The sequence below is a fragment of the Ailuropoda melanoleuca genome, chromosome 14 (assembly GCF_002007445.2).
Source record: "Ailuropoda melanoleuca isolate Jingjing chromosome 14, ASM200744v2, whole genome shotgun sequence".
In the NCBI taxonomy this organism is placed as follows: domain Eukaryota; kingdom Metazoa; phylum Chordata; class Mammalia; order Carnivora; family Ursidae; genus Ailuropoda; species Ailuropoda melanoleuca.
Window position 1 is genome coordinate 46,813,696 of NC_048231.1, and position 26,986 is coordinate 46,840,681.

General features: G+C 39.0%; 1 protein-coding gene across 5 annotated transcripts in view; it reads left to right on the forward strand.

Moving 5' to 3' along the window:
• Nucleotides 1-255: 255 nt before the first annotated feature.
• Nucleotides 256-26,986, forward strand: part of PTPN2 (protein tyrosine phosphatase non-receptor type 2) — an 84,418-nt gene continuing 57,687 nt past the window's right edge. For 4 of the 5 annotated variants that reach the window (XM_034643256.1, XM_034643257.1, XM_034643261.1 and 1 more), the window contains exons 1-2: nt 256-476; nt 24,574-24,664. In XM_034643256.1, the coding sequence (XP_034499147.1) occupies nt 408-476; nt 24,574-24,664 (160 nt within the window). In that variant the 5' untranslated portion in view covers nt 256-407. Of the gene's footprint in view, nt 477-24,573; nt 24,665-26,986 lie in introns of those variants that run through there. The other variant, XM_034643260.1, reaches the window with a different exon arrangement.

Genomic DNA, 26,986 nt, shown 5'->3' on the forward strand with positions numbered 1-26,986 from the left:
AGGACTTTCTCGGTCCGCTCCATTCCCTGGAAACTCGCGGTACTCTATCTCCTCCCCGGGGCCACTCCGCTCAAGCCCAGGAAGCCGGTCACCTAGCGCCCAACCTCCCCAGACGGCAGCCTCTGGGTGGTCCCATTGGCCCCGCCCCCTCTCCACCTGAGCGCCCTCTGGACCACGCCTCCTCCGAGCGCCCCGCCCCGCCGCCGTCCGACCCTCGGCGGCGCGAGTCGGCGCGCTGACGTCCGACGCTCCAGGTACTTTCCCCGCGGCCGGCCGAGCGAGGCGTGGGGGCGGGGCAGGGCGCGGAGCGCGCATGCGCCGCAGCGCCAGCGCTCTCCCCGGATCGTGCGGGGCCTGAGCCTCTCCGCCGGCGCAGGCTCCGCTCGCGCCAGCTCGCTCCCGCCGCCATGTCCGCCACCGTCGAGCGGGAGTTTGAGGAGTTGGATGCTCAGAATCGCTGGCAGCAGCTATACTTGGTGAGTCGCGGGCTCGCGCAGTAGCCACAGTCCTCACCGACGACCCGGGCTCGCGCCCGCCGGCTCCCTCCCGCCTCCCCCGCCTCCCGCTCGGGACGGAAGTGGCGGCGCGCGGGCCGCGTCAGGGCCGCGCCTGCGCCGACCGAGTCTCTGGTGCCTTCTGAAAAAGACTTTGGGCGGGCGGGGGTGCTCCTCGTGCGCGCAAGCGCAGAGTTTGTTCTGGAAGGCGGCTCCACAGCGGCGCCTGGTGGCGGGCGAGGACGTATTCCGCCGCCCGGGCGGGGGGGCTACCTGGGAGGTCGGGGGGGTACCCGTGAGACCCGCGGGCTGTCGGAGAGGCCGAGGGGGGCCGAGAGAAGGGCGGTGAGGCCGAGGGGGGCGCAGGCGAGCGGCGGAGAACCGGCTGCACCCTTGCGGTCTTTCGCACAGCCTGGTGGCGGACTCTGCCCGCGGACACCTTTTCGCTGGCCAGGTGTTCTGTGGCTGAGCTGAGGCCGGTCGCGGCACCCATTTCCGAAGGCACAGCCCGCTCTGGCCGTGCTGTTAGGGTGGCTCCGGGGCCTCTCGAAATGGCAGTGCCTAACCCGTAGTGACGGCGGAAGCTCCCGGCGAATCAGCAGTGTTCATGTTTTCAGAGAGCCCAGTGTCTCAGCGCGTGGGTCGGCCTCCACAAACAGCTTCCAGGAACGAGAATATCTGGCTTTGGTTGTGTTAGTTAAGAGAAAGAATAAGGATGTTCTCTTTTAAATCTTCTTTACTGAGGAATACTTAACATACAGTAAAACACAGATTTTTTGTATGGAGTTAAGCGAGTTTTCTGAATGTATACACCTGTGTTAGCACCAGCCAGGTCAAAATGAAGAACCTTTTCATTACCCCGAAGGTGCCGTCATGCATAGACCCACTGTTTTGATTTCTTACCGCCATGCAATAATCCTGCCTTTATCGAACTCATGAGTGGAAATGTGTGGTTGAGTTCGTGACTAGTTTCTTCGCATCAACTGGAGAACCTTTCAATTCATAAAGGAATTTATCTCTTTGAAAATGATTTAGTTGCCTGCTCTGTACTGCTTAATTATTAGCATATTATTTCCAAGATTAAATTGAGTGGTTGGTGAGTTAAACGTTGCTTCTGCTGTTCGGGTCACTATCCAGAAAAAGAAAAAAAAAAAAGGTTTTCCCGTAAATCTGGATGATCCTGGGCTTCTCCCCATTTAAATTCATTTAATTAAAGGACAGTAAAGAATGTTTCTTTGTCATTATGATCAGAATGTAACATTTTTTTCTTGAACACATTAGCAGGAAGTATAATAACCTAATTCACATGGGTACAGAGTATGTTAGAGTACTAACTTTTAAGAACGCTATTAATGGCTTTACTGATTATAGAATATTTTAAATGCACATTCTAGTAGGAATCTTTATGTGAGAGCCTGCTAGCTGTGTCTTCTCCAGTTACATTTGTTTAAACAGAAGCTAATGTCTCCAAGTTGATAGTGATATATCAGAAGACAGATTTGAGAAGAGAAAGGTGAATGCTATCACTTCAGCTTAACATTTTGGTTAAGCAGTTTGATTTTGGGGGGGGGTGGGGATAGCATTAATATCTTTGAAAATTTAATGAAAACTGTAATCCCTCTCACCAGAAAAATGCACTTTCTTATATCCACTGAAAATTTCACATTCAACTTCAAGGAATTCAGGAAACCCTTCCAGGGACTTATGCCAAGGAATCCTTTAGAAGGTTAGTCAATGCTCTTATTATTTTTTCGTAATGGAAGAAGAAGAGCATTAGTTTGGTCAGTAGAAATCATGCAAAACATACTGGCGTTATAATAAAAGTGGGTCACAAACCAAGAAAGTTAGAAATGGAAAGCAAGTCTAAGAGAAGGTTTTCCTTTGACTCTAGAATACATTCAGCCATACTACAAATATGTACTGAGCACCAGTGTTGTGCCAGTCTCTGCTCTGGGCCTTTGAGATTGGGCAGGGAATGCAGCAAAGTTCTTCTCTTGAGGAGCTCACAGTTCTAGGACTTGTTCTTTTGATGGCCTCATCGCAATTCCCTATTTTCATTCATTCACTCCTAACACATCTATTCCGTACCATTGTTAGACTGAGTCCCAGCTCTCAAGGATCCGGCCTGATGGGAGTAGTAAATGGGTAGGAAGATTGAAACATAGAAGTAAGAAATGCAAAAGCTAGTTTTAAGCACAGGGTGTTATCTAATCACCCAAAGGGGTGCACCTGGGAGTTCTGGTGGTGCTTCCTGCAGGAGGGTTGGCCTAACCTAAGTCTTGAAGGACAGGTTGGCGCGGTGAGGAGAATAAGGGAGGGGGAAAGAATTAGTGTTCCAGAGAAGGGAGGAATGTGTGTAGAGGCTACCAACAAATTAGCCTTGTGAGGAGTATGGAATGAAGTTGAGGTGCTGGAGGGATAAGGCTGGAGAGTAAGACAGAGCCTGTTAGGTACCTGTAGGTCAGACTACGGAATTTGAGCCAGTTGATAGGACTCATTGAGGAATTGTAAGCCTGAAGTACCATGCTCATGCTATATTTACTTTTTTTTAAAATTTTAATTTAACTTTATTATTATTTTTTAAAGGTTTTACTTCTTTTTTGTCAGAGCGAGCAAGCACACGAGCAGGGGGAGCATCAGGCAGAGGAAGGAGCAGGCTCCCTGCTGAGCAAGGAGCCCCGATCAATCCGGGACTCACTCCCAGGACTCTGGGATCATGACCTGAGCAGACGCTTAACCGACTGAGCCACCCAGGCGTCCCTTCACTATATTTACTTTTTAGTAAGATCGTTCTACTAGTGTGATGGATGGGGCCATCCCTAGGCAGGTAGTACAGGGAAGTAGTCTGTTGGAAAACACCTGGAGAGGACTGTTGACCTCCTGAACTAAAGCAGTGGCAGGAGGAATGAAGGGGAGATACAGATTTGAAGTGTAAGGGGATATGTTTGGTTTTGAAATTGTTCAGTTTGAGATGCCTGTAAGACGTCAAAATAGAATTTAATATATAAATATGGACTTCAGGGTAGGTCTGAGCTGTGAATAGGATTTTGGAAATCATGAGCATGTAGGTGGTGTTTGAAGTCCTAGATATGGATGAGATCATCTAGGGAGAATATGGAGGGTTTGGAAATGCCAACAACAGAAATCTTGACCACCACCAACAATTAAGGGCGTAGGTAAAGAAAGGAGCTTGCAAAAACTGGAGAGGAATAACCATGGAAGTAGGGAGATAATCGATTGTGGGTGTGAAGGGAGTTGAGGGCCAGGAGGGCCACATGCAGCAGATGGGACAAATAAAGTCAAAACTGAAAGGGCCCATTGACTTAAGGAGTGGGTGATCAACAGATACCTTTATTTTTTATTTGTTTGTTTTTTTGTTTTGTTCTTGTTTTTTTAGAGAGGGAGAGAGGGAAGGAAGGAGGAGGTGGGCAGAGGGAGGAGGGGAGAGAGAGAACCTTCAGCAGGTTCCGTGTCCAGTGCGAAGAGTGACCTGAGGCTTGATCTCACAACCCTGAGATTTTGACCTGAGCCAAAATCAAGAGTCTATGCCTGACCCACTTCAGCCACCTACGTGCCCCCAGATACCTTTAAAGAGAACAATTTCAGTGGAGTACAGAAGTCAGATGCTGGGCATTGAGAAGAGAAGGTGGGAAGAAGTATGACCAGGTAAGTGTAGACCATTCTATTAGGAAGCCCAACTTGACCGATGGAGTGGGGAAGGCAGCTAAAATGAAGCACAGTTATGTCCCTTCTACTGAAAACCTTCAGTGGTTTCCCACTTCTCAGAATGTAAAATTCAGATCCTCCTGTGGCTCGCAAGACCACATGGTCGGCCTCCCTATATGATTTACTTCCTTCTTTCCACTGGGTTCTATTCCTTGAAATATGTCCATTCTTCCCTGAGAGTCTTCATAATTGTAGCTCTCTTTGCCTTAGCACAACTTATCCCCCCTTTTCCCCCATTAACTACCTCCTACTCATCCCTGAAGTCTCACTTCCTTGGGGGGGGCCTTCCTGCCCCTCCCTGCAGGATATGATCCCCTGTTACATACTCCATAGTGTTCCACGACTTCCCCTTTCATAGCTTTGTGTTGGATGTAATGCACAGCAGATTATTTAGGGAACACAAATTTGCATGAAGCAAACTACTATTACTTGAGTAGGGAAAAAGTGCTTAAGTGGGCTCTCTGCTTTGTCACAAGACTGGGTGATATTTGTGTTAATTTTTTTTTTGGCAGTGCTAATTGGATTAGGAAAAGAAAAACTTTGCTCTTGGGCAAACACTAGATACAACTAAACGTTGGACTTGCTTAGTGGTGTGAAAACTTTTACTTTACACCTTATTTTTTTTTTTTAAGATTTTTTATTTATTCGACAGAGATAGAGACAGCCAGCGAGAGAGGGAACACAAGCAGGGGGAGTGGGAGAGGAAGAAGCAGGCTCATAGCAGAGGAGCCTGACGTGGGGCTCGATCCCATAACGCCGGGATCACGCCCTGAGCTGAAGGCAGACGCTTTAACCGCTGAGCCACCCAGGCGCCCCGACTTTACACCTTATTGAAAGTCTTTCAGGAAAGGAAAAATGAATTGATTATTTTGAGTCTGAAACTCTTTGGCCCCTTACTCCGTTTTACCCAGTTTTGAACAGTTGCTTTTACAACGGAGCTTTTGGTAATAGGAGGTTTCTTGGGAATGAATTATGGGGTTAGAGCAGAACAGACTATGAATTTCTCTTCTGCACTATCATCAGAGCTTCATGGAGGCAGTGCCAATGCGTTGGACAGCATCAGGCACTTAGTAGGTACATGAGAAATATTTGTTGAATAATGACTTCTTATCAGAGAAGGGTGAGTTGATATGTTTTCATTGGGTGGGGGGCAGGGAGGATAAGCCTAAAGAGAGAGGTTGGAAGTTGAAGAAATAGAAGAGATTACTGTTGGTGCCAGAAACCTTGAAAAGCAGGTACTTGATGGGAGCAAGAGCACACAGATGGAAGAACTGGCCTTGAAAGGGCACAACTGGCAGAAGTGAGATTGCTGGAAAAGTCTAATTTGATTTGACTGACAAACTAATGACATTAATGTAGTCTCAGGTTAACTGCCTTTTGAGAAATGTTCATGATTGCTTTTTTGCCTTGAGTCAGTGCTGATTGCTATCTGAATCAGGCTGGGGCATGAGAAGGGCAGAGAAAGAATGAAGTTTGTGAGCTTTCAGGGAAGGGAGTAAAACTGTAGGGAAATGGCAAAAAAACCCCACTAAGCCATGGAATAATGTTTCTAGTAAATGGTGGCTCAGAAAGAATTTGGTTGACTAATCAGTTTAGGAACCATGAAACTCTTAACTGGTCATTTTTCTTTATTAGAAAGTTGTAGTTCAAATGCTGCCAGAGTAAGAGGCACTTGTGAGTCAGCTAAATTTTAGAAGTAGGGTATCAAGGGAAGTCTATTTTTCTATTTATAGTGGGTAGCCATAGGATAAACCAGAGCTTTCTTATTCTAGAACACTTCCTTTGCAGTGTGTACTGCACATTGTCCTACGATTGTTTAATCTTGTTTGGGGTTTCACATGGTTGCATGTGCTCTTGCTATACAGACTCCTTGAGTTTCATTGAAAATAGCCTGCTTTCTCACACTTTAGAGTCTTTACATATGTTGGATATATTCTGAGCCTTCCTTACCTGTCTAGGAAACCTCTTCAAGACTAGCCGCTGGTCTCCTTAGGCAAAGTTATGTGATTCCTGGACCCTCTATATTCTTTTATTAGAGTATGAATCACTGCTCCCCTTTTAAAATGTCAGCACCTTGGGGTGCCTGGCTGGCTCAGTTGGTGGAGCATGTGACCCTCCATCTCAGGGTTGTGAGTTCAAACCCCACGTTGGGTGTAGAGATTACTTAAAAATCTTTAAATAAATAACATGTCAGCACCTTGGTTTATTCCAGCCCCCTCATTCACAGCTGAGGAGATGCCTGTCCATCATGAAGTTGGGACTTGCATAAGGTTACCACCATATCCAACAGTGACATGGATGGGACCCAAATTTAGTCTTTATGATTCTTATTTCTATATTATCCCAATTTGCCAACGTGACTACTTATATTGCTTTCTCCTTAAGATCTACTTGAGATTAATGACACTGAGGAATGAATTATGGGGTTAGATTTTTTTTCCCAAAAAAAATCATTTAAATTTTCATAGCAAGGAGAGAACAGAATGTGTTATGATAGTGGGGTCATTTTGGGATTGGAGGCGTTTAAAACAGTATCTGGGATCCATGGGTTAGACTGGAAAGTTATTTCCAGGTCCCCTGAAACTGTATGCTAAATTATGAGTATGTGTGAGTGTATTTGGGTATTTTGTTTCTAGGTGTTTCCATAGCTTTTGTTCTTATGTGGATCTCTGTGACTCTTCAATAGGTAAGGACTACCACTTGAAGGGAAAGCAGCCTTGGGAATGGTGCCCAATAGAGAATATATAACTAGAAATTATAACTGAGTTTTGCCTCTTATGTATTTTCTGTAGTTATGATACCTGCCTGCAGTTGTGGAAATCCAGACTGTCATGTTTGTCCTCTAGCCTTTCTAGCTTGCCCTTTTCAATTTCTTGATTGACTGATTGATTGATTGATTGATTGATTTTTGAGGGAGGGCAGAGGGAGCAGGAGGGAGGCTCTTAAGCGGGCTGCATACCCAGCATGTAGCTTGATGCGGATCTCCATCTCACAACTCTGAGATCATGAACTAATCAAGATTCAGACGCTCAACCAACTGAGCCACCCAGGCGCCCCTCACTTTCTTGATTTTAACTGCAATCTCCAAGAACTCTTTTTGACTTCTCCCAGATTGCTACTATGCTCATAAGCTATTCCCGGTTAGAGACCTGTTACAGCTCTTGCAGTCTCCTGTTCTCTTGTCGTTCTGTTTCCCTGCTTGATCACTTAGTGCTCTGTTAAGTCGCTGTTTCTTGGTGGTAAGCTGTTAGGGCTTGTTTATTTTTTTTTCATTTTTAAAAAAGATTTTATGTACGTATGAATGAATGAATGAATGAGATAGCATGAGCAGGGAGGAGCAGAGGGAGAGGGAAAGAAGCAGACTCCGTGCTGAGCACAGACCCAGATCCCAGATATGGAGCTTGGTCCCATGACCCTGAGATCATGATCTGAGCCAAAATCAAGAGCTGGACACTCAACCAGCTGAGCCACCCAGGTGCTCCTGTTGGGGCTTGTTTAAACCAACTGGCACCAACTGGCATATTAGAACTTTTATGATACTCTCCATTATTTTGGGAGGCATGCTTAGCAATGCACTGTTTCAGTTTAGCATGTAAAATTTAAAACATAGTGACTGATAACTGAGGAAGAAATATGGCTCAGCAGGATACTTTTAAAAAATATAAATTCTGACTCTACTATTCTGGGTAGAATACTAATTAATGATGTTCTAGCTTGCCTGGCTGTTGTCTGAAATAGCTGTTAAAAATGAATGTAGCGCTATTTTAAATGTATTTAATGTAGTTCTAATTTAATGTTCTGTTTATGGTATCATAGTAGTAATGTTCAGTTGTTTTGGCTTAACAGCGAAATCCTTGCTTTTAAAGATTTTAAACATGGGGCACCTGGGTGGCTCAGTCAGTTAAGCGTCTGCCTTTAGTACAGGTCATGATCCCAGAGTCCTGGCATAGAGCCACAGTGGGTGTCTCTGCTCAGCAGGGAGTCTGCTTCTCCCTCTCCCTGCCTCCCCCCCTTTGTCAAATAAATAAAGATCTTAAACATCTTTAAACACCTTTAAAATGAAATCTATGAACAAGAAGAATGTCTGCATACATAAAATCCTCTAAAATTTAGCATGTGATTTCAAACTGTCGGGGTTGATGACCTCCGGGAAAGAAGTCCTGGTCAAGAAACTGATTTTAGATTTGACACTTTTATCTGTGGAGTTCTGGTACTTTTTCAGTGTGGTATTTTTTTTTTTTTTCAGTGTGGTATTTTCATGTTTGTTTTAATACTCTTCTTACTCCTTTTGCAACCGGTATGTCTGATTTAATATGCTCTTTGTTCTGTCAGTTTAATTTGGTTTATGTCACTGATCATTTCTAACTTTGTTTCAAACTGCTTTCATTCCTTTGAAGAAAATCTCATACTGAATTATTTTATTGTTTCACTGTATTTGAACAGTTTTATACTCTGAAAGCTTTCAGTTCCTCTTTGCAATGTCTAGTTGACCCTTGAACAGTACAGGGGTAGGGGCACAGTCAGAAATCCACGTGTAACTTTTGACTCCTTAAAACTTAGGTATTAATAGCGTACTGTTGACTGGAAGCCTTACAGAAGACATAGTCAACAAATATTTTATATGTTATGTGTATTATATACTGTATTTTTATAATAAAGTAAGCTAGAGAAAAGAAAATGTTATTAAAATCATAAGGAAGAGAAAATACCCATTTTGTTCAAGGGTGAACTGTACTTAATAGTGCTTCCAGAAATTCTTTAGATGGGTTGGACTAAGGTTGTATGGCTCCCAGAGTACGTATCACTCTGTTCCTAGTCAGGGGTTGGTATGCTGGGGTCACCTTAGAAAACTGCAGTTACTCCATGACAGTGAGAACTGCTTCTGCATTGATCTATGTTTTAATCATTGCCTGCTTCCCTTGCTCCCTCCCTCTGTCTGTTGCACCCGTATGAAACAAATATTAGCACACCGTTCTACACCTTGATTTTTTCACTTAATCTGTTATGGGAAATCCTTCCATCTAGATCATTTTAACGTTTTAATAGTACTTGTTAGCCATTCATCTGTGGACCTATAGGTTATTTCTAGTCTGTAGCTATTAAAAACAATGTTGCCATGAATAACCTTCCGAAGAAGTTACATCAGTGTACACTTCCATCAGTGGTATGGGAAAGTGCATGTTTCCTTTGACTTCTATACCCAGTTATATTATCAACTTTCTGATCTTTATCTGAGAGGTGAAAAATAGTCTTACTGTAGTTATAATTTGCAATTTTGTTGTAATGAGTGAAGTTGAACAGCTTCTCTTTTTTTAAAAAGCCATTTGTATTTCCTTTCTCTTCTTGATGTGTAAGAGTTCTTTACATATTAAGGAAGTTAAGCCTTTGTCATGTATTGCAAAGATTTTTTCAATCTGTCAATTACCTTTTGACCTTGTTTATGGTATTTTTCATATAGAAAATTTAATTTTTAAGAAATCAGATTTATCAGCCTTCTCTAGGTTTTTGTGCCATGAGTTAGGAAGACCTTGTCTAGTCTATGATTACAAAAAATTTTCTTCAGTGTTTTCTTATACAATTTTATGGTTTCTTTTTTTTAATGTTTAAATAATTGCTCAACCAGGACTTTATTCTGATAAAAGGAATGAGGTAGACATCCAATTAATTTTTTTTGTGGTAAAATATTATATAAGAAAATGTTCCATTTTAGCCATTTTTAAGTGTACAATTCAATGTCATTGATTCCATTTATAATGTTATGCAACCATCACCACTGTTTCCAAAACCCTTTCAGCACCCCAAATAGAAACTCTGTACCCATTAAGCAATGACTCTTCATTTCCCCCTCTCCCTGGTAACTTCTGCTCTACTTTCTGTCTGTGAATTTGCCTATTCTAGATACCTCATACAAGTGGAACTGTACAATGTTTGTCCCTCTGTGTCTGGCTTATTTCACTTAGCATAATGTTGTCAAGGCTGAGCTATGTGTTGTAGCCTGTTATCAACTTCATTCCTTTTTATGGCTAATATTTTTTTGTATGTATATACCACATTTTGTTTCTCCATTCATCTGTTAATGGATACTGAGGTTACTTCCACCTTTTCACTACTGTGAATAATGCTGCTGTGAATATTGCTGTGCAGATAGCCATCGGAGTCCTTGTTTTTTAATTCTTTTGGATTTGGACCTAGAAGTGGAGTTGCTGGATAATATGGTAATTCTGCGTTTAAGTTTTTGAGTAACTGCTAAACTTTTCTGTGGTGGCTGCAACATTTTATGTCCCACTAGCAGTGTTTGAGGATTCTAATTTCTTCATATCCTCACAAACACTTGTTATTTTCCATTTCTAAAGTTATAGTCATGCTAGTAGGTATGAAGTGGTTTAGATTTGCATTTCTGTAATGACTAAGGATGTTGAGTATCTTTTTCCTGCATTTATTGACTAATCGTGTATCTTAGGAGAAGTGTCTATTCAAGTCCTTCCCCTATTTTTCCTAAGACGACTTTTTTTTTTTAAGATTTTATTTATTTGAGAAAGAGGGAGAGCACAGAGGGAGAGGGACAGGGAGAAGCAGACTCCCTGCTGAGCAGAGAGCCCAGTGTGGGACTTGATCCTAGGACCCTGAGATCATGACCTGAGCCAAAGGCAGACGCTTAACCAACTGAGCCACCCAGGTGCCCAAGGCTTCATTTTTTTAAAGTATTTTTAGGTTCACAGCAAAATTGAGGAGGAGATGCAGAAATTTCTCATATACCTCCTGCCCTCACACATGTATAGCCTTCCACATTATCAAAATCCCCCACCAGGGTGGTATGTTTGTTACAATTGATGAACCTACATTGGTATATTGTAAATACCCGAAGTCCATAATTTACCTTGGGGTTCCTTTTTGGTGGTGTACATTCTGAGGGTTTGGACAAATGTACACGTAGCCATCATTATGGCATCATATATAAAAATTCAGTGTTCTCCCTATTCATCCCTACCCCCTTCCCTAACCCTGGCAACCATATTGATCTTTTTACTGTCTACATAGTTTCACCTTTTCCAAAATGTCATATAGTTGGAGTCATATAGTAAGTAGCCTTTTCAGATTGGCTTCTTTCACTTAGTAATATGCATTTAAGGTTCCTGCATGTCTTCGTGGCTTGATAGTTCATTTCTTTTGAACACTGAATAATATTCCATTGTCTGGATGTAACGTTGTTTATCCATTCATCTACTGAAGGACATCTTGGTTGCTTCCTAGTTTTGGCAGTTGTGCGTAAAGCTGCTATGTATCCGGTTTTTATGTGGACATAAGTTTTCAACTTATTTGGGTAAATTGCAAGGAGCGCAATAACTGGATCATATGGTAAGAGTATATTTAGTTTTGTAAGGAGCCACTAAACTGTTTTCCAAAGTGGCTATACCATTTTGTAATCTCAGCAAGAATGAATGAGAGTTACTATGCTTTATATCCTTGTCAGCATTTGGTGTTACCAGTGTTCCATATTTTGGCCATTCTAATAATTGTCTGCATATTTTTACGTTGTTTGTCCTTTTGTTGTTGAATTGTAGGAATTCTTTGTATATTGTGGTTATTAATCCCTTGTCGGGTATATGATATGCAAATATTATTTCCCAATCTCTGTGTTTCCTTTTAACTGTATAGTGTCATTTGATGAACAGAAGTTTTTAATTTTGATGAAGTCCAGTGTATTTTTTATCACCTGTGTTTTTGGTTTCATAATTTAAGAAACCATTACCAAATCCAAGATCATGATGATTTTCAGTCCCTGTGCTTTCTTCTAAGAGTTTTATAGTTTTAGCTCTTAAATTTGGTCTTTGATCAATTTTAGTTAATTTTTGTATGGTAAAAGTCATCTTTATTTTTTTGCATGTGGATATCCAGTTTTCCCAGCACCATTTGTTGAAAGACTTTGCACGTTGAGTGAATTTGCTTTTTGGTTGAAGATCAAATGACCATAGATCTGAGAGTTTATTTCTGAACGTTGTATTCTATTCCATTGATCTCTGGGACTGTTTCTATGCCATACCCCACTGATACAATTACTATAGCTTTACAGTAAGTTTTGTAAGTGTGAGTCCTCCAACTTTTTTATTCTTTTTCAAGATTGTTTCGGCTATTCAGGGTCCTGTGAAATTCCATATAAATATTGCGATGAGGTTTTCCATTTCTGCAAAAATTGTCACTGGAATTTTGGTAGAGGTGTATCACTTAGGTAGTTTTGTATTCTTAGTATTTAAATCTCCAATTCATGAATACAGGATTTCTTTGTATTTATTTAGGTTGTCTTTAATTTCATCTGTGTTTTGTAGTTTTCAGTGTACAGATCTTTCACCTTTTTTGGTTAAGTTTATTCTGAAGTATTCTTTTTGATTCTATTGTAAATGGGGTTGTTTTCTTAATTTCCTTCTTTGGGTTCATTGCTAGTGTATAGAAATACTGATTTTTGTGTTTGCAACTTTGCTGAATTTGTTTATTAACTCTAACAGGTTTTCTTTGTGTGGGTGGATTCTTTAGGATTTTCTACTTATGAGGTCATGTCATTTGTGAATAAAGATAGGTTAGCAACTTCCTTTCCAGTTTGAATGCCTGTTTATTTAGTATAGCCCAGTTGCTCTGGCTAAAATTTCAGTGCTGTGTTGAATAGAAGTAAAAGTGTGGGGTGCCTGGCTGGCTCATTTGGTAGAGCGGGAGATTTTTGTTCTTGCGGTTGTGAGTTTGAGCCCCAGGTTGGGTGTGGAGATTACTTAAAAATAAACTCTTTAAAATAAATAAATAGGGGCGCCTGGGTGGCACAGCGGTTAAGCGTCTGCCTTCGGCTCAGGGCGTGATCCCGGCGTTGTGGGATCGAGCCCCACGTCAGGCTCCTCTGCTGTGAGCCTGCTTCTTCCTCTCCCACTCCCCCTGCTTGTGTTCCCTCTCTCGCTGGCTGTCTCTATCTCTGTCAAATAAATAAATAAAATCTTTAAAAAAAAAAAATAAAATAAAAAATAAAATAAATAAATAAAATCTTGGGGGGGAAAAAAAAGAAGTGGTGAAATTAGGAATCCTTGTCATGTTCCTGACCAGTTTTTTCCCCCTAAATAACTGCCTGCTTTGATTATACTGTTTGCTGAGTATCTCATCCATCTTTCCTTCCTCTTCCCGCCATTTAGAGTACCATCTGTATAATTTGCAGAGTTCCAATATATGTATTGGGCGAATGAAACATGAACAATTGCCTGTATAGTTTCATCTCTATGCTTCTTCATCCTCATTTCTTGCATTTTCCTCTCTTGTGCACCACAGGTTTTGTGCTGCTTGTACTTATTGCAAGACATCAGTTATTCATTCTTTCATTTGTTTATTTTTTATTTTGTTTTTTTTTCATTTGTTTATTTTCATGTACTTTCACATCTTAATGACTTTGCACAAGCTGTTTTGTCTGCTTAGACCTGTCATTCTCTATTTGTTTATGTGGCATACTCCTGGTCGTTCTTTTTTTTAATGATTTTCTTTTATTTTAAGTAACCTCTATACCCAGTGTGGGGCTGAAACTTTAAATCCTGAGATCAAGAATCACAAGTTCCACCAACTGAGCCAGCCGGGCACCCCTCCTGGTCACCCCTCCTGGTCACCTTTTAGGTCTATTCATGCACAATGCTCTTTACTTTCCCAGGTGAAAGTAAATCCACTTCCGTGTTTATTTTATATTTATGTGTGTGTGTGTATTTATTTATTTGAGATTTTATTTATTTATTTGATAGAGTGCACAAGCAGGGGGAGCAGGAGAGGGAGAAGCAGGCTCCATGCTGAGCAAGAATGTGGGGCTCCATACCAGGTCCCTGGGATCATGACTTGAGCCAAAGGTAGATGCTTAACCGTCTGAACCATGCATGCACCCCTCTGTGTTTATTTTAAATGTGAGCGTACTTTTCTTATGGCACTTACGATAGTCTCAAGGAAAATTCTGAAGTCCGATTACCAAAAAAGAGAAGGTCGTTAGATACAGTTGTACAAATAGCAGTAAACATTTACAACAAGAGTAATAGATCATGAGAAATGGATATAACTTTTCAGGTCCTTAATCCCATGCAATAGAGGCTTTTTTGTTGTTCTTATTTATCACTGAAATGACCAAAATGCAGTGATAAAAAAAAAATCTACATTATTATTTGGCACTAGAGAAGGGTCTTACCCATATATTTGAGACTTAGGGGATTTTTTTTTCAGTTTTATTGAGAAATGATTGACATATGCCACTGTATACATTTAAGGCATGCAGCATGATGGTTTGATTTATATGTATTATAAAATGATTACCACATAGGTTCTGCTAACATCCATCTTCTCGTACAAATAGAAGAAGACAGGAAGGAAAACAATTTTCTCCTTGTGACGAGGACTTTTAGGATTTAATCTCAGTAACTTTTCTCTGTATCACACAGTAGTGTTAAGCTATAGTCACCATGTTGTACATTACCTCCGTATACTTATTTATCTTATAACTGAAAATTTGTACCTTTTGACCAGCATCCTCCAATTCCAAAACTTAGGGGATTTTGATATTAAATAGTGTGAGCATCCACAAAAGCTTGGGTAAGAGTTGATGCCTGCACTTTCTGTGAGGATGAACAAACAAATGTTAGACATATGGAAAATTCAGCACTTCAAGCAAGTGAGACTAGTTGGATCATTTAGAGCATGTGAAATAGTGTAAGAAATAGGGAAAACTGGAATTCAGATTCCCAAAACAAGATCAGGTTATGAAAATAAACCAAGAACAGGAAAGAGTTCTTAAACTTATAAAACATAATTGTTAAAAAAATTTAAGACTCACTAGCAAACTAATGCAGAATACCAAGTTAGTGTGAGAAAAATCTCTGAATTCAGGAAAAAGATATTTAAAGTGAAATTTATGAGATTACATTTAAAACACGTAAATGTCTCAAATCTCTGTGTTACATGGTCCTGAGAGAGAGAACAGAGGACCCTGAGATGAAGCAGTGACCAAAGAAATAATGGAAGAGTGTCTCTGAGCTGAAGAAAGCCTTAAGTTTGAATATTAAAGGGGACCACAAAGTCTTCACCAAGAATATATTAAAAAACATAAAAACCTAGGTGTGTCTTGATGAATTTTCTTATTCAGGATAAAAGAAAAAACCCTGTAAGGTAGAAAAACAAGTTACGTTTAGAGAAGAACCAGTCATTTGCATCAGACTTATGCACTCTGACATTGGATGCCAGAAGTTAATGGAGAAATGTCACTCAAGAGCTGAGAGAAATGAAATAGTTATAGAATGAAGGTTTGGGCAGTGAAGCCAAGTAAAATCTAGAGTTAACGCTAAATAATTATTGTTGTAAACCTTACTGCAAATGATAAGAAAATAATTTTGAAATAATTGAGAATGTAAAAAATATGGATCCAGAGTTCTAGATTATTTCAAGAAAATATGGGGGATTGGGCTGTAAGTAGAGGGTAGTGAAACCTATGATAATTGTGCCATAGATTTTGCAGTAGGGATTTTTTTTTTAAGATTTTATTTATTTATTTATTTTGGAGACAGAGGGGGAGAGAGCACAGAGGGACCCAGGACCCTGAGATCATGATCTGAGCTGAAGGCAGACAGTTAACCAGCTGAGCCACCCATGCTCTCCTACCAGTAGAGATTTATTGATAGATGCTTTCACATTAGTAGAAAAATACAAGTTCAGACATGCTTTTACAAAATGGTACTTTTACTTCTAAATTACTAGAGGGAAAGAGGAACAAATAAAACTTGATTAATACAGAAAAAACGGGGGGAAAGGAAATAAGGAAGCATAACATATAGAAAACAGCAGCCATTACGAATCATTTTTGGGTAAAAGAAGAAATCAGTATGCTATTAGAAACTCTAGAAGATAATGACATGACACTCTTCTAAACTTAACAGGATTTGACCAGTCTTTAAAGCAAGGAGGAAAGAAAAGGATATTAATGGGCTAAGCATTTCATTCAAGCTAGAAAAACAATAAAATGAAATAAAATTTTAGAAGGACAGATACAAAGGAAAGGTAAAAATAAGTGAGTTAGCATCTTCTCTTCCCCTTCCAAATAGGCAGTTTAATTTTACCTATGATTATAGTCCTAAAATTCTAATGTGTCATCGACAGATATTATCTAGAGATACAGAACACCATTCCCAAATTTATTCTGGAACTATAAAGATGGTCAGCATGAGGGAGTGTAATACTATGTAATTCATCCTCGTTGATTAAAGGAGGAAAAAAGTGGTCATATTGAGATCAGTTAAAATAACAAAATTTTTTAAAATACTGAAGAATAAACTTAAGAAATGTGTTGGGTTTGGGCATCTGGGTGGCTCAGTCAGTTAAGCGTCTGACTCTTGATTTCGTCTCAGGTCATGATCTCAGGGTTGTGAATGAGATCAAGCCCTGCTTAAGATTCTCTCTCCCCCTCATCCCTCTGCCCCTACCTCCGCTCTGTGTTCTCTGTCTCTTTCTCAAATAAATAAAATCTTTGAAAACAATAAATAAATATTTTGCATTTTAAAAAATAAGTTACCAGTTATTTTGAAATTTTACTTTTTAAAAGTATGCCAGATAAAGCAAGATGAATGAAATCTTAGCCTGTTAGAGTTAATAAAATTGTAAAGGAAATTTTCAGTCCATTTAGGAGACTAACATTTTTATGGGTGCATCCACTTGAAACTAAATATTTACATTTTAAAATATGTAACTTAAATCATTCATAAAGACATGTAGCAGAAAATTTCTTCTTATTTCAGTTCTAGTAACTATAGGCACTATAATGAATTTTTTTCCCCTGAAGAGTTTGTAATTTAAGACTTTACTTAGTTAGATTAATAGGTTTATAGTTTCTCTAGAAGAAATGAAGAGATAAAATATCAAACCTTGCTTGGTCCAGAATTTCTTATTAATCTTACAAAATAAATAGGTTTTGGGGTGTGTGTGTGTGTGTGTGTGTGTGTGTGTGTATGTATGTGTGTGTATGTGTTTGGTGCACAATCATGGTTTATTAAAGCACAGAGACAGGACCCGTGGGCAGAAAGAGCTCCTGCACCAGGGTTGTGAGGGGTGCCTGATTATATACTTTGGGGTTGGGGGAGGTAAGGAAAAAGGGAGATTTCAAAAGAACTTTCATATGCTAAAGAGGACCTACAAGATACTGGAAGCCTTGCATTGTCAAGGTTGTTTTCTCCTCTAGCAAGGCATTGAGATAGTTGGGAGATTCCTGGAAGAATGTCACACATGTCCCACCCAGGGGGGTGGTTGCAGGGTCAAAATGAATAGTTTTTAAAACTATTTTTTCCCTTTTTGTTCAAAACTTGTTACTGTTTTATATCCAAGAAAACAAACCTTTTATTAAGCTGAGTGGTTTGTAAAAGCTTGACATTCAATTTCTGTCAAAATAAGAGCCAGAGTAATATAGTCAGTGATATTGTAATAGCAATGTAAAGGGACAGATGGTAGCTATGCTTATGGTGAACATAGCATGATGTATACTTGTCAAGTCACTAAGCTGTACATCTGAAACTAATGTAACATTGTGTGTCAGCTGTACTAAAAAAAAATAAGAGCCACAGTTTGCTATTCATTGCTGTGAATGGCATTTAAGGGTGTATGTCCGGAATAGGCATGGCTGTTTATGAAGTGAAGAGTAGCTAGATGATTAACAAGAAAGTGTCTTACTCCATATCAGGCTAGCCTTATTTGAGCATCGGCAAATTAGATTCTATTAGTAGAGTCAGTTTAACTCCTCACTCAAACCATATGTCAAAATAAATATCAAGAGATTAAATGTTATGTGTATAAAAATATTAGATGAAACAATAAGAGAAAGTAGGTGTGTTGAAAGTAAATATCTTAAGAATTTAAAGTTTAGAATCTTCTGCCTGGATATAAGTTATAAGGCCATTGGTTGAAGTGGATTATTTTATGTTCCCGAAATTAGGCTTCTTTGGAAAAGGAGATGATGAGTAATCTTAATACAGTCAACCACATATATGTATATAAATTACAAATATGCTGAGGAGCTAAATGAATTTTTCTCCCAAATAGCAAATAGTGGCTCAGTTCCATTTATTGATTTTGTTGTTTCTTTGTTTATGTCATGTATTATCATTCCAGGAGACTCTATGAGTTTATGCTACTGCTGAGATGGTATGAGTGCCTGACTTTTAAACAGCTACATGATATTCAATTGGATGGACCACTGTTTTTCAACAAGTCTTTCCCCTGTCATTGGACATTCAAGTTATTTCTAGCTTTTCAACATTATAAATAACTCCATGAAAGAGATCTTTGTTACATGAGTTACCCACATTTTGGATTATTGCAACTAAAAGAGAAATAACTAGGGAGCCAATTAGTCCTAGCCTTTTTTGAGCAAAAATCACAAAATAAATTGGATTTTTAAAATTTTTGATTAAATTACTCTTTAAAACACGATCCTTCCCATTTAAATTAGCTTTAATTAGGTAAGAGTTGGTATCAGATTAGAACAGTGGTTTTTGTTTCTTTTTTTAAAGATTTTATTTATTTATATTCATGAGAGACAGAGAGAAAGAGGCAGAGGGAGAAGTAGCCTCCCCCCTGAGCAGGGAGCCAGATGCAGGATAAGATCCCAGTACTCTGGGATCATGACCTGAGCCGATCACAGATGCTTAACCAGCTGAGCCACCCAGGAGCCCAGAACAGTGGTTTTCAACTGGATATCGGTGGCGTATATTTGTGGTGGAGTTTTTTGTCCATGGAAATTTGGCAGTGTCTGAAGAGGTTTGTCACAGCTGGGAGAAAGGGTGCTACGACATAACGTCTAATGAGTAGAGGCCAGTGTTCACTGTTGCGAAGCATCCTACAGTGCACAAGACAGTCCCCGTAACAAAGAATCATCCAGCCCCAAATCTCAGTAGTGCCGAGTTTGAGAAACCTTGGGTTTGCAGGTTTTGCTGCTGACAGGAGACATTCTTGTAGTCTTTTTGTAGTCTTTAGGGCTACTGTTTATGGGTTTTCTCTGCTCTAGGAGGGGAATGTTTTAGCATCAAACACCAGTAGAGGCTGATTTTGCCAAATACAATACAGACCTAGTAAATTCAACACCTATCTTCCCATTCCTGTTTTGAGAAACACCATGTGTTTCATTGTTTATACAAAGTACTTATAAAATTATTTTTGTGTACTAGGTATTCTTGAAAATGACTCTTTCGGTGTCAGACCTAGTTACTGTTGAGATTTGGCCATACTGTGTGTAGTAGAGATCTGCATTTAGCTGCGTGAGGAAGAAAATCAGTCAGTAGCTGACTTAACAGAGGCTTATTTTATCTGCTGCAGTGACAGTTCTGGAGAAAGGAGTCCAGAGTTGTTACTATGGCTCCCTGATGTCCTCAGTGACCTGGTTTCCTCTATTTCTGCTTAGCCTTCCTTAGAATGTGCTTTTTAACCTTGTTGGCACAGGGTGTCTCCTCCCCATTCCCACCCCTTACCCCCAACATCAAAGCTTGTATCCAGGGCAGGCAGAAGTGAGGACAATCAGCAGAGCCAGCCCTTTGGATACAAGCTTTCCTGCAGTCCAATCCAGTGATTTCTGCTTGTTCTCATTAGCTGGAACTATGTCTCATGACTGTCGTTACCTGTATGGGAGGCTGGGAAATACAGGATTTTAGTTGGATTAACTGTAAGTTAGAAAGTAAAAATTAGAAACTTTGAGTAAGAAAGAATGGATATTGGGATGGGCAACTAGTATGTACCTCTGGAGCTGCTTTTTAAAGTATGGGGGGGTTCTGTGTTGACTCTAGTATGGCACGGTGAAGGAAAAAAGGTGTCGGGGCTTCTGGTCTTCCTAAATGCACTGAAATTAAAGAAACATAAAAAGGAGCAAACATTAGAAATTTGAGAGCATGGACTCTTACAGAGTTATGTGGGGTTATTTTTAATTAACTGAGAAAATAGAACGTATTTCTTATGAATGTATTTCTTAATCCTGAGAACTTGGCTGTTTTATGGTGTTTTGGAAATTAAAATCTCTTCACTACCCCGTACTTGATGCTCCACCCCCCCCCTTTTTTTTTACAACATCAGTAATGACTTGTTATAGTGTACACAGCTAACTGTTTCTGTAAGCTAAAAATTGGAATCAGCAGCTGAGAGATGGACTTAAGTGTGGAAAATAGGTGTATATGTGTAACACAAGCATTAAAGAAGGGCTAGTGTAATATCAGAACCCTCTTTGCCCATTAAAAATTGTTTTTAATTGGAATTTTTTATATAATCTGGATAGCAATCCCTTATCAGATATATGATTTGCAACTATTTAAATATCTCCCATTCTGTGGATTGCAACAACTTTTCAGTGTGATTTTTAAAACTATGTAGCATTAGGATTGATATTATACTAGTATTTATTAGTATTTTAGCTAGTTTATTTTAAAGTAAAATGTGAATATATGGTTTGAAATCCCAAGAGCACAAAAAGTGTCCAGTTAAAAGGAGTTAAAAGGGCTGGTTACTTTGGAAAGCAGTTGGGGGGGGGGCAAGGTAGGGGAAAGCCTTTAGCTATATCTGATGTGTGGAGGTTTGTTTTTGTTTTTGTTTTATGAGTTAGATAAATTTCAGGTGTACAGTTTTATAATTTGATATCTGTATACATGACAAAGTGATCACCACCACAAGACTAGTTACCATCTATCACCATGCAGTTGGCATTCCTCACCCATTTCATCCACCCTCCAAACCCCCTTCCCCATAGGTAACCGCTAGTTTGTTTTCTATATCTGTGAGTTTGTTTTTATTTTGTTTGTTGTTTTGGATTTCACATATGAGTGAATCATGCAGTATTCATCGTTCTGCTGTGATTTATTTCATTTGGCATACCTCAAGGTCCACCCATGCTATAACAGATGGCAAGGTTTCATTCTTGTTTATGGCTGAGTAGTAGTCCATTGTTTTGTGTGTGTGTGTGTGTGTGTGTGTGTGTGTGTTTGTGTGAATTACATCTTCTTTATCCTTTCATCTATAAATGGACACTTAAGTTGTTCCCACATCTTGGCTGTTATAAATAATGCTGCAATGATGTGTTTTATTTCTTTCCTAAAAAAAGAGTTTGGGGGCATCTGGGTGGCTCAGTTGGTTGAGCATCTGACTCTTGATTTCTGCTCAGGTCATGATCTCAGGGTCATGGCATTGAGCCCCATGAAGTCTCCATGGTTAATGTGGAATCTGCTTGAGGATTCTCTCCCTTTCCCCCTTGCCTTACTTGTGCAAGCACACACTCTCTCTCTGAAGTAAATAAATTAAAAAAAATTAAAAATTTGAAGGAGATATTCAAAAGTGGCAGTAAGTGTTTAATCTCACTTATGGTAACACGAGTGTGATATTATCTATGTTTTTCTGTGTAAAGTATTTCATAATGAAAACAAATTTTTAGTTACACAAATCTGTACTAGATTTATTTATCCCTAGATGTTCAGTCTTCCCCCCACCAAAAGTTACTAATTTCTCATGTCCTTCTAGAATTATTCACTGTATTCTAGGCGTGTTTATGTTTGAGTGGATTGTTCCCTCCCCAACATGAGTGCATATTCTTTTGTACTTTTTTCCACTGTGCAGTGTAATTGTTCATTTCATCGTTTCTTTGAAAATTTTTCATATCACTGTATGTAGCACTTGTCCTTTTTCCTTGTTCCCATGTATTCTACTGCATTGGTGCTTTATAATTTATTTCACCAGTTCACTCCTAAGATCACTTACATTCTTGCTAATTTTTCACTCTCATGTACAGTGGACATCCTTGTGCATAAATCTTTGCACACAGGTGTGTGGCTATATGATATAAATTCCTAGAGGATAAAATTGGCAGGTCAAATTTATGATCTTATTAAGTTGTTCTCAAACATTGTTTACATTGTGCAGTAATATATGAGAATACTACTATCTGCGTAGTGTTATCAGAATTTTTTATTCTTGCCAGTTTGTTTTCTCTACACTTGATACAGAAAAGCTATTAACAGAAAACTGTTTTAGTATTCTTTTAGTTTGTCATTTTTAATTTTTTTAAAAAAGATTTTTATTTATTTTAGAGAGAGAGCATGAGTGGGGGGGAGGGGTAGAGGGAGAACCAGGCTCCCCGCTGAGCAAAGAACCCAGTGTGGGGCTGGATCTCAGGACTCCTGGATCATGACCTGAGCTGAAGGCAGATGCTTAACCATCTGAGCCACCCAGGTGTCCCTGTTTTAGTATTATTTTAAATAAATATTTTTCTTTTATATCAGTTACTAACTTGCAGTATAAAATTCCTTGTACTTTGTAGTGTTTCATCTCTATAAAGTGTGAGATTATGCAAATAAATATAAGCCTAGACCTGAATGTATTTAATTTTACATATGAAATTTATTACTTAACATTTAAAAACTTAATATAATTAATATGTGGAAATAGTTGACACTTTTTCATTTTTTCAGCTAATTACATTTGTTATGTATGCTTTCATTGAAAAGTATTTGAAACTGAAAGGTAATATTTCTGTCCAAATTAATATATGATGCTGTATAACTTTGATACTAAAACTGAATAAATTGTATGAAAATAGAAAATTAGAGGTCAATTTAACTTAAAAACATAGATGCATACATCTTAAATAAAATAATGGTGGTACATCTAGACAATGGGCACTAAAAAGTGCCTAGCACTTTTTTAATCAGCACTAAAAAGAAATGAGCTATCAAGCCATGAAAGGACGTGGAGGAACGTAAAAGGAAAATGTGTAAATTGTAATTCAACACATACTTGAGTAAAGGAGAGCAGCTATATGATCACTTCCATAAATGCAGGGAAAACAATGAATAAAATTCAACACCTCCTCATCTCATGATAAAAAATGTTTAGCCAACTAGAAATTGAAGAGAACCATTTTAATTTGAGAAGGGTGTCTATTGATCAGAAACCCAAAGCAAATATTATGCTTAGTGGTTAAACCTTACAAGCATTTTTTTCAAAATCGAGAAAAAAATATATCTTTTTGACATTGAATATGCAATTCTAGCCGATGGAATTAGATAAGAAAAAGAAATAAGTATGAATAAATAAGAAATACAAAATATAGGAAAGAGAATTAACACTGTTTGGTAATATCGAGAAATTCAGAGCCACTACAAAATATTAGCACAGCGAGATTGCTGGATGAGAGAGAAGCATTGAAAAGTCAGTAGCAACAATTGAAGTGTGTATATGAATGTGTTTCTATTAAATGTTTGTGGCAGATTGCATTTTCCAAAGTAGCTCTACCAACACAGGTTGTGTTCCACATGCTCTTTGCACACACAGTGTGACTGACATTCCTCCCCAGTGAGAGATGGTCTGTGTTCCCTACTCTGCATCTTAGAAGGCCCAGTGGGTGAAAATTAGAAAGTTACCTCTTCTGGGGCTGGTGGTATACAAGAGGGCGGGGAACCCATAGTAGGAGCATTTGTCAAGAAGTAACTTGAATAATTTATTTATGCTTAATTTATACAATTATGTGCTGCTTCACTTTTAAAATACTTATTCTCACATGTGATAGGGTGAGCAAAAACCAAATTAATTTTTGCTGTTGATGCACCCTTTTTTTGGTAGTGTTTCTGTTTTTACCTGCATTCTCAGAATAATGTGTTCTGTTTGGGTGAAAAAAACTGTTCATGTTAGATACACCAAATAGCTGAGTGCTTAGTGCAGCCATGTCCTCACGGGATTTCTTCCACCGTGGAACACAGAACTGTAAGGGTCCTAAAATGAGCTTCTGGCCTAGTGGTGGTTGCTAAGCATTTATGGCTCTAGAAGTAAAATTTGAGGATATTTCTGGACTCAAAATCACAGTAATATGGCATGAACATGAAGAAATAGGTGAAAGTTTTGAGATGGAAACTCCAACATAGAGGTAGATATTATTGAGAGTTTAGTGAGGAAGCTGAGTATGATGTGGTTAGCCTTAGATACCACATTGCATTAGTTCTGTGTTACATAAAGTGTTTAATGTTGCTTGTAGGTGTTGAATATTGCATGGCAATATGTAAATACATCCAGAGTGGATGTGCCTGAGGACCTTGTTCAGTTCTGGGGTCTGCCACTTACTGGGTTTATGATCTTTGGCAGATTGTTGAACCTCTCAAAGCCTGTCATCCCTCACGTATAAAACAGGATGATAGTTTTTCCTATTGGTGTTTCAAGAATTGAATGAGATAATGTAGACAATGAGCTTTGTGTTATACTTGGCTTGATAAATGTTACTTTATACTGGCTGGGAAACTATCTGTTTTGCTATATACAATTTAAGAGGAATATTAAAATATATTTTTCTTATTTTAAGGAAATTCGCAATGAGTCCCATGACTATCCTCATAGAGTGGCCAAGTTTCCAGAAAACAGAAATCGAAACAGATACAGAGATGTAAGCCCATGTAAGTACTTGTGGGTTTGTGTGCGTGTGCATGTTTGCTGGTTTGTTTCAGGAGGCAGAATACAATGAAAAAGGTTTGGGATCAGGGTTGATAAGTACCGTGGTTTTCTTCATATTAATATAATACACGTTCTTTAAAGAAAAACTTCAAGGCACAGAATAGTAGAAGGAAGGAAAATTGCTCATATTTATTGCATCCTTCAAACACAGCCATTGTTATTTTGGTGTATTTCCTACTAACTTTTTTTTCTTATGCATAATTTTCTTTCTTTAAAATTAATTGTAATCGTACATGTTTTTTATGTGTGTTCGTATATGTATATGTTAGTATTATTCCATAACCTTTTAAAAATTCTTAAAATATTTATCAGTGTAGTTTGCTTTTTTCCCCAAATTATAAAAGTAGTATGTACTCACAGTAAGAAACTTTTAATACAGGAGTATGTAAAGGAAGAAACCCCATTATTTGAGAACAAATTAAAAACTTTTGGGTTTATATTATTTTTGTATTTTTTCTGAATAAACATATATACACATTCTTTTATTTATTTTTATTTTTTAAATATTTATTTGAGAGAGAGCGTGAGTGCACATGTGAGCAGGGGGAGTGTAGGGAGAGGGAATCTCAAGCAGGCTCCATGCTGAGCTCCAAGCCTGACGTGGGGCTTGATCTCTTGATCCTAAGATCATGACCTGTGCCCAAACCAAGACTCAACTAAGAGTCGGATGCTTAACCGACTGAGCCACCCAGATGCCCCTATACACATTCTTTTAAATTTAAAATTAGAATCCTTTGCATATTAATTGTAGTTCTTCTCCCTACCTCACAATATGTTGTAAGCATTTTCCTCTCATAAGTCTTTCAGTGGCTTTGGTAGTGGCTTTGGATATGCCATTCTTTTATGTAACAGTTCCCTTGTGGTTGAACATTTGGAGTCTGATGTATATGCACGATTCTGTGAACAGTTGCCATACCACGGTTTTAAAAATGTGTTTATCCTGAGGTGATTTTTTGTTCTGATTGATACCATTTGTTCAAATACTAAATTAGGCTGCCTTGCTATTCTACAGTGTTAGCCCATGTTTGATTTTAGTGGGCATAGGTATTTTCTGTAGGGCTGACTGTTAGTAGGGATGTTAAAAAAAATATTGAATCTGTCACATTTTGGTTCCTGCTTGTTTGTGGTTCTTTCCTCTAGTTGACGAGGGTATGGTGCTCATGTGCTGAGGCCTCCTGTGTCGGCTGAATAATCTCACTCTACTCAAGGCCACAGATTGTATACCCTTATATATGTTGTATTCCTTGTTGGGAGGGTATGGGTATGCCACTGAAAATCTAATTACCGGGGAAAAGATCCATACTTTCTTTCTTAAAGGAACAGAACATTCTTCTTTCCATTGACCAAGTACACTTCATGAAAAGTGTATTGGCTGGTTTTGGACAAATCAAATAAGAAGTAATCTCTTAAAATATTTCATGTTTATTATAAATTACTTATTAAGCATGTTTTCCTTACCAGTTAGTAGTGTTTGTAAGGGTCAGTCACCTGCAGAGAGTGGTTTTCTCTTCATCTTCACTTGCAGCACACTTGAAGATAGGACAAACTTCCTCTGAAGTCTAGCTCACCATGGCAACAATTCTGGTGTCGGTGTGTGTGCAGGGGATGGGGTTGTGGGCAGTGGTTCTGATATTTAGGTGCCCCTTCACCCTCTCCACATTTCTGTTGAGTATCATTGAGATAGAATGCTAATCTCTAGTGTTTGCCATGAGTTTTGAAGACATTGTGTCCCAGTTGTACACTTGCTTTGTTGCCTCTAATTAAAAAAAACCCACAAAACACCAGGCTTCATATTTTGATAATTGTAGATACGTATGCAGTTGTGAGAAATAGCACTCAGAGATCCTTCGTACCCTTCCCCTGGTTTTCCCCAATGGTAGCATCTTTGCGTAATTGCAACCAGGAAATTGACATGGATGAGATCCATCTAGATCTCCACAGTCTTACCTGCACTCATTTGTGGCTGTGTTCAGTTCTGCTCAGCTCTGTTACATGGTAGAATGTGGGGTCTCCACCACAGTCTGGGCACAGACCAGTGGAACAGCTCCACCTCAAGATCCCTCCCTTCTGTGGCCCCAGCCAACCTGCTCCCTTCCTCCTGTGCCATGCCCTGAGTTGTCTTTGATTTTTACATAAATGTGTTGTAATTGCAATCTTTGGATGTGATAAATTATGTTTGAATCCCCTCATTAGTTTGATCAAATTGATCTAAATGAGGAATTGTTCAAAATTGGAACAGACTTAAAAGTAAGACATTTGCGACC